The 6,792-nt window shown below is 38.9% G+C and overlaps 1 protein-coding gene across 1 annotated transcript; it reads left to right on the top strand.

Moving 5' to 3' along the window:
• Positions 1–6,374: 6,374 nt before the first annotated feature.
• On the top strand, positions 6,375–6,792 carry F5891DRAFT_980034 (uncharacterized protein; the record flags this gene model as incomplete). Its single annotated transcript, XM_041376957.1, has 2 exons — positions 6,375–6,756; positions 6,788–6,792. 2 exons carry the CDS (start codon positions 6,375–6,377, stop codon positions 6,790–6,792), a joined length of 387 nt encoding a protein of 128 aa, XP_041226394.1.

Here is a 6,792-nt window from a genome sequence, read left to right as displayed (position 1 = left end):
AATGGCAAAAGAAAAACCATGTTATTATACAGGTTTTAAGCCTGCTCGGTTTAAGAGAAATAGATATAGAAATATTGGCTGATTTTGATGCAGCAACTATGAGTTCAAAAGAAGCAGCTAATACTCAGAGGGATTTAGGATTGAAAAATACAGACCTTCAGAGTGTGTAGAGTTCAAAAAGCGCGCAGACCAGAGTCATGGCAATGACATGGCTAAGATCATTTAAGATGAGTTTCTCAGAAAACCAGGTGTGTTTTTATAGAAAATAAAATTTATCATTGACAGGTTTCAAACCTGCACAGTCCAAGAGACACAGATTTTGACTCTGGTGATCACTTAACAATTTCATCTTTAGCAGGTTTTGAACCCACGCAGACAGATTCAGATTCTGTCATATTAACTGCTTAGCCAAGACTAGTTGTATGCACTTGCAATGAACCCATTCAAAAGTGAATCCTCAAGGCACAATATCAGCCTTGATGAATTTGTATTTTTTCTCATTCTCCAGGTCATTAGGATCAAAATTGAAAGTTTGATGTGTAATCTGCTCTTCTTCTTCTTCAACCAAGTCAAGACCTATAGAAAGAATTAGAGTGTTCTTATACTTATCCTTCCAAGTTTGCATCAAGACCTTGGTCATATATTGAACTCTGTGTCAAAAATACTCGCATTCAACTCTGGTGAGTTTTTTTTTAGCAAAAAAGGATGCATGAAACCAACAGCAATGTCAATCAAGCTTGAGATCATCAGTTTTTGCTTGCTATACTGTGATTTCATAGAATAAAAATAAAAATATTATCATTGGTAGGTTTCAAACCTACACAGTTACAGTTTGAGAGAAAGAGATTTTGACTCTGGTGACAACTCGACTAAGACTAATGAAGATCAATGTTTGAGATGCTATCTGTGAGCAGATATTCAAGACATGTTCTAATACAAAAAAATGTGTCACTCTACAGGTTTCAAACCTGCAAACTTCAATAGAAACAGATTTTGACTCTGTTATGACAGCCACATGACTAAACATGACTTTGATCATCTTGATGGCAAACCGACCATGAGCAAATTTCAAGGTGCATTTTCATAGAAAATGAATTTTATCACCTGCAGGTTTCAAACCTGCACATTCCAAGAGAAACAGATTTTGACTCTGGTGATCACTTGACAATTTCATCTTTAGCAGGTTTTGAACCCACGCAGGCAGATTTATATTCTGTCGTATTGACTGCTTGGCTAAGACCGGTTGAATGCACTCGCAATGAACCCAATCAAAAGTGAACCCACAAGGCAGTTCTTTCAATAGTATGGTCTCCATGATTTATTCTTTTATTTCACTCTTATTGCAAAGGACATCAGACTTCTTCTGGGGTTCTTGACTTCAAGACCTGTTTATCTAGCAATTGCTCTGAAAAAGTGCTGATGACAGACCATCATGGTGGGCCAATGATGTTTGTGATGTCTTGGGATATTAACAGCTGGGTCATGAGTGACAATCAACAATGGAAGGATCACATATGATTGGACTCAAGGGGGATGTTGCAAATTAATATTAGAACTGACAAAATGCAGATAAATGTATCTTGAGGATTTGCTTCTGAATGGGCTCATCGGTAGTGCATCTAACTGGTCTTAGCCAAGCAGTTGATACAACAGAGTCCAAATCTGTCTGCATGGGTTCAAAACCTGCTAAAGATGAAATTGCGAGTGATTATCAGAGTCAAAATCTGTTTCTCTTGGACTGCGCAGGTTTGAAACCTGCCAATGACAACATTTTTATTTTATGAAATCACACCACCGGTGAGATGGTGCTCTCAGGAAAGTACACATGAGTCTATTTCGAGGTGTGTTCTAACAGGAAAAAAAAAAACATATAGATCAGTGTCTGAGATGCTGTCTATGAGCAAATATTCAAGACATGTTCTAATAGAAAAAAATGCGACATTCAACAGGTTTCAAACCTGTTGCACTCCAATGGAAACAGATTTTGATTCTGTTATGACGACCACTTGGCTAAACACAACTCTGATGAGCTTTTAAGCAAACCGACCATGAGCATATATCAAGGTGAATTTTTATAGAAAATGAAAATTATCCTTGGCAGGTTTTAAACCTGCACAGTCTAAGAGAAGCAGATTTTGACTCTGGCGATCACTTGGCTATTTAATATTTGGTAGGTTTTGAACCCACACAGACAGATTTAGATTCTGTTGTATTGACTGCTTGGCTAAGACCAGTGAGATGCCCTTCCAATGAACTCATTCAGAAGTAAACCCTCAAGGCACAAAAGTTCAATGTATGACCAAAGTCTTGATGCAAAGTCAGAACGATAAGTACAAGAACAATTTGATTCTCTCCAAAGGTCTCGACTTGGTTGAAGAAAAAGAGCAGATTACACATCAAACTTTCCAGTTTGATTCTAATGACATGAGGAAGTTCTGAGATAAAGCAGAAGTATTTAGACAATAGTGCGACATTCTGCGCTTAGATGCTTTCAAGTGCTCAGTGTCAAATAGCAGTTATAGCGTATTTTGGACTTTGAGTCCCACAATATGCAAGATGGTGGTGGAAAGTTGTTCAGAGTCAAAAGATACATGGTGCTATGTAAGTAATTCTAAGTGCGTTCTCAGTGCGCAAAAGCAAGTCGGAAGCGCAGCAAATAGGCAAAAGTATGTAAGTCGCTTCTGAATGGGTTCATCGGGAGCGCATCTAACTGGTCTTAGCCAAGCAGTTGATACAACAGAATCTAAATCTGTCTGCGTGGGTTCAAAACCTGCTAAAGATGAATTTGCCAAGTGATCATTAGAGTCAAAATCTGTTTCTCTTGGACTGCGCAGGTTTGAAACCTGCCAGTGATAAATTTTGTTTTCTATGAAAACGCACCATTGTTCCATCAGAGTGCAACAAGTTTGAAACTTGTCGAATGTCGCATTTTTTCTCTAAGAACATGTCTTGAATATTTGCATGGTGGAATGTGATGAATCATGAGTTGATGCAAAAGGCACATCATTATACAGATTACAAACCTGCTTAGTTCAAGAGAAATATATTTTGACTCTGGCAATCACTTGAACAAGCACAATAAAGAATCTCAGCCTTGATGGATTTGTATTTTTCCTAATTCCCCAGGTTATTAGGATCAAACTTGAAAGTTTGATGTGTAATCTGCTCTTTTTCTTCTTCAACAAAGTCAAGACCTTTAGAAATAATTATATTGTTATTGTACTTATCCTTCTGAGTTTGCATCAAGACTTTGGTCATATATTGAACTCTGCGTCAAAAATACACTGTGTGATCCTTTCATTGTCAGTTTTCACTCATGGAGCCACCATGGTGGTCTTCCATCAGCACTTTTTCAGGGAAATTGTTAGATAAACAGGTCTTGTCTTGAAGTCAAGAGCCCCAGCAGGAAGTCTGTGTCTTTTGCAATAAGAGTAGGATAAAAAATCAACACCGACCATGCTATTGAAAGAGCTGATAAAATGCAGATAAATGTACCTTGAGTACTCACTTTTGAATGGGTTCATTGGAAGTGAATCTAACTGGTCTTAGCCAAGCTGCTGATACAACAGAATCTAAATCTGTCTGCGTGGGTTCAAAACTCGCTAAAGATGAAATTGTCAAGTGATCGTCAGAGTCAAAATCTGTTTCTCTTGGATAGCGCGGGTTTGAAACCTGCTGATGATAACATTTTTATTTTATGAAAATGCACCTTGACAGTCTGAAACCCATTGAATGCTGCATTTTTTCTATTAGAACATGCCTTGAATATTGAATCATAGACAGTCTCTTGGACACTGATCTTCATCAGTCTTAGTTGAGTTGTCACCAGAGTCAAAATCTGTTTCTCTTGCACTGTGCAGGTTTGAAACCTGCCAATAATAACATTTTCTCATGAATAGTTTTCTCAAAAATTCATTTAAAAATAGTCTCAGCCACATCATTGCTATGATAGATTCCAAATGTGTTCTCATCAAAGTCTGCAGGTTTGAGACCTGTCAGATGACACACTTTTTTTTTTTTTGTTTCATATTGCAACATACTCAATTAAATATTTGCTCATGGACAGCCTCAGACTTTGATCTTCATTGGTCAAACCAATATAAGTCGTGAGTCTAAGTATCAGAGAAGTGCTCACCTCTACTGGAATCGTGGTGATACTGGAGTAAGTCCAATTATTTATCTATCTACGTAGAAATACAGAAGTATGTAGGCAAAAGTTGTGGCATGATATTAGGTCCAATGTTCTATGTAATAAGATAAGAGGTGCTGCGGACTATGGGAAAACATGTAATAACACCCGTCTATGATGTGAGTAATGTGAGAAATAACAAACTGCGCACCTAGCAGGACTAGCAGGACAGGATGAGACATGGGTAGCATAAGTGTGTGTGATATCTGATTGGCCGATGTGAAACCTGATGTCTGATGTTTGATATTTTCAAGTTTGATGCATATTGAGTTGGATATCATAGAGAGTCAGTGACTCGGTCAATGTTCAACAGTTGGCGTGGATCATAAAACAAGCTGCTGCAAGGCTAGCAGTGGAACATGGTTCCATACACCAGCTTTGAATTTTTTTTTGGTTTCTCTTCCAAGAAAGTCGTGATGCCACCAGAAAATTGAGGCCTTCCAATTCATTTTAAGATTCATATGGAAATGTGAAGGTGCAATTTCATAGAATAAAAATAAAAATATTATCATTGGTAGGTTTCAAACCTGCACAGTTCAAGAGAAACAGATTTTGACTCTGGTGACAACTTGACTAAGACCGATGAAGATCAACATTTGAAATGCTGTCTATGAGCAGATATCCAAGACATGTTTTAATACAAAAAATGTTTCACTCAATGGGTTTCAAACCTGTAGACTTCAATGGAAACAGATTTTGAATCTATTGCAGCAATGACATGGCCAACATCAGTTGAGATGAGTTGTTGAGAAAATAATTCATGAGACAATGTCAAGATGTGTTTTCATAGAAAATAAATTTCATCATAGGCAGGTTTCAAACCTGCACATTTCAGGAGAAACAGATTTTGACTCTGTTGATCACTTGATAATTTTATTTTTAGCAGGTTTTGAACCCACACAGACAAATTTAGATTCTGTCATATCAACTGCTTGGCTAAGACCAGTGAGATGCACTTCCAATGGACCCATTCACAAGTGAATCCTAAAGGCAGTTCTTGCAATATCATGAAGGATCACATATGATTGGACTCAAAGAGAATGTTAGAAATTAATGTTAGAGCTGACAAAATGCAGATAAATGTACATCAAGAATCCACCTTCTGAATGGATTCATTAGGAGTGCATCTAACTGGTCTTAGCCAAGCAGTTGATGCGACAGAATCCAAATCTGTCTGTGTGGGTTCAAAACCTTCTAAAGATGAAATTGTCGAGTGATCATCAGAGTCAAAATCTGTTTCTCTTGGACTGCGCAGGTTCAAAACCTGCCAATGATAACATTTTTATTTTATGAAATCACACCTTGACATTGACTCATGTGTGCTTTCACATTGTAGCTTGCGCTCCCAAACACCCGCTTTATATGGTGTTTGTGGATGCACTGTTTTGTGTCCAAGAACATCTCTAGGCTCCATGTGATGTGACTCCGCATCCTGAGCGCAAATACCTCAAATCATGCTTTGGGGTTGTATAGCTTTCATCCCGCTGCCACTCGATACAAATGTATTTTCCATCTTTGATCCACAAGGCTTTGTTGATGCGCTCTGAGAAAAATTCATGCTGTCCAAAAGCACTCACTGCTTAAGAGAGTCAGAAAAGTGATGCCAGCGGTGTGATTGTAGTGCTGATCAAAACTGAATGTGCATCTGAACACAGTCCTTGGGCCAATCATGAACACAGACAGATGTCTTCAAAGGTCTTGACTTGGTTGAAGAAGAAGAGCAGATTACACATCAAACTTTCAAGTTTGATCCTAATGACCTGGGGAATGAGGAAGAATACACATCTGTAAAGGCTGGGATTCAAGGAAAAGATTCAAAAGAGCTATCTGGCCACCATTCACTTATGTATAAGGTTGAAGTGTACTGTATTTGAGACCTTTCATCATCATGTCGCTAGGGAACTGCACGGGTATGGGTATGCCCATGCGGGTGCGGGGTATGGGTACCTGTGTGGTATGGGTACGGGTTTGGTATTGCATTACCCGTACCCATACCCTTGCGCCATGTTTCGATCAAAACAGAGTGCCTTGCAACAAATACTATCATATCAAACTCGCTACAAACAGCAGTACTGTACAGTTACAAACAGTCAAACTTTAAACAATCAATGATATAGTGCTATAATACATTACCGGCGTGATGGCTCCGGCCTTGAAAATTTTCATCGCCCAACCACTGCCCACCATGCGACTCAACGAAGCCCTCACAGCTCCAGCAAAATGTGTCATCAAGATGACCGATAAAGCTAAAGCCGCATTGGAAGATAAAGCTTCTTCAAAGAAGCGTAAACCTGATGGTGGTGGAGACAATGTTAATCCACTGCTACCCAAAAAGGCCAAAATAAATGTACCAGCGGGGAGCATGACTCTGGCCAATAACACTTCCACAGACAAAGATAGGATATTATCACCATCACCAACTCCACCGCCAGTTGTGAGTAGGCATGCCATTGTGCACACAGAGGAGGAGGAGGAGGCATTGCATGAATATATCGACCTGGACAATAATGAGCCCGCAAATGGTGATGAGGTTGATGATGCTGACGAGGATCCTGAAGATGAGCTGAGTGAGTCCAGCAACCTATACATCAATATCAGATTAA

The sequence above is a fragment of the Suillus fuscotomentosus genome (assembly GCF_016647785.1).
Source record: "Suillus fuscotomentosus strain FC203 chromosome Unknown F5891scaffold_25, whole genome shotgun sequence".
NCBI classification, from domain to species: Eukaryota; Fungi; Basidiomycota; class Agaricomycetes; order Boletales; family Suillaceae; genus Suillus; species Suillus fuscotomentosus.
Note: the sequence above shows the minus strand (reverse complement) of the source record. Positions and strands in the feature narration are given on the sequence as shown.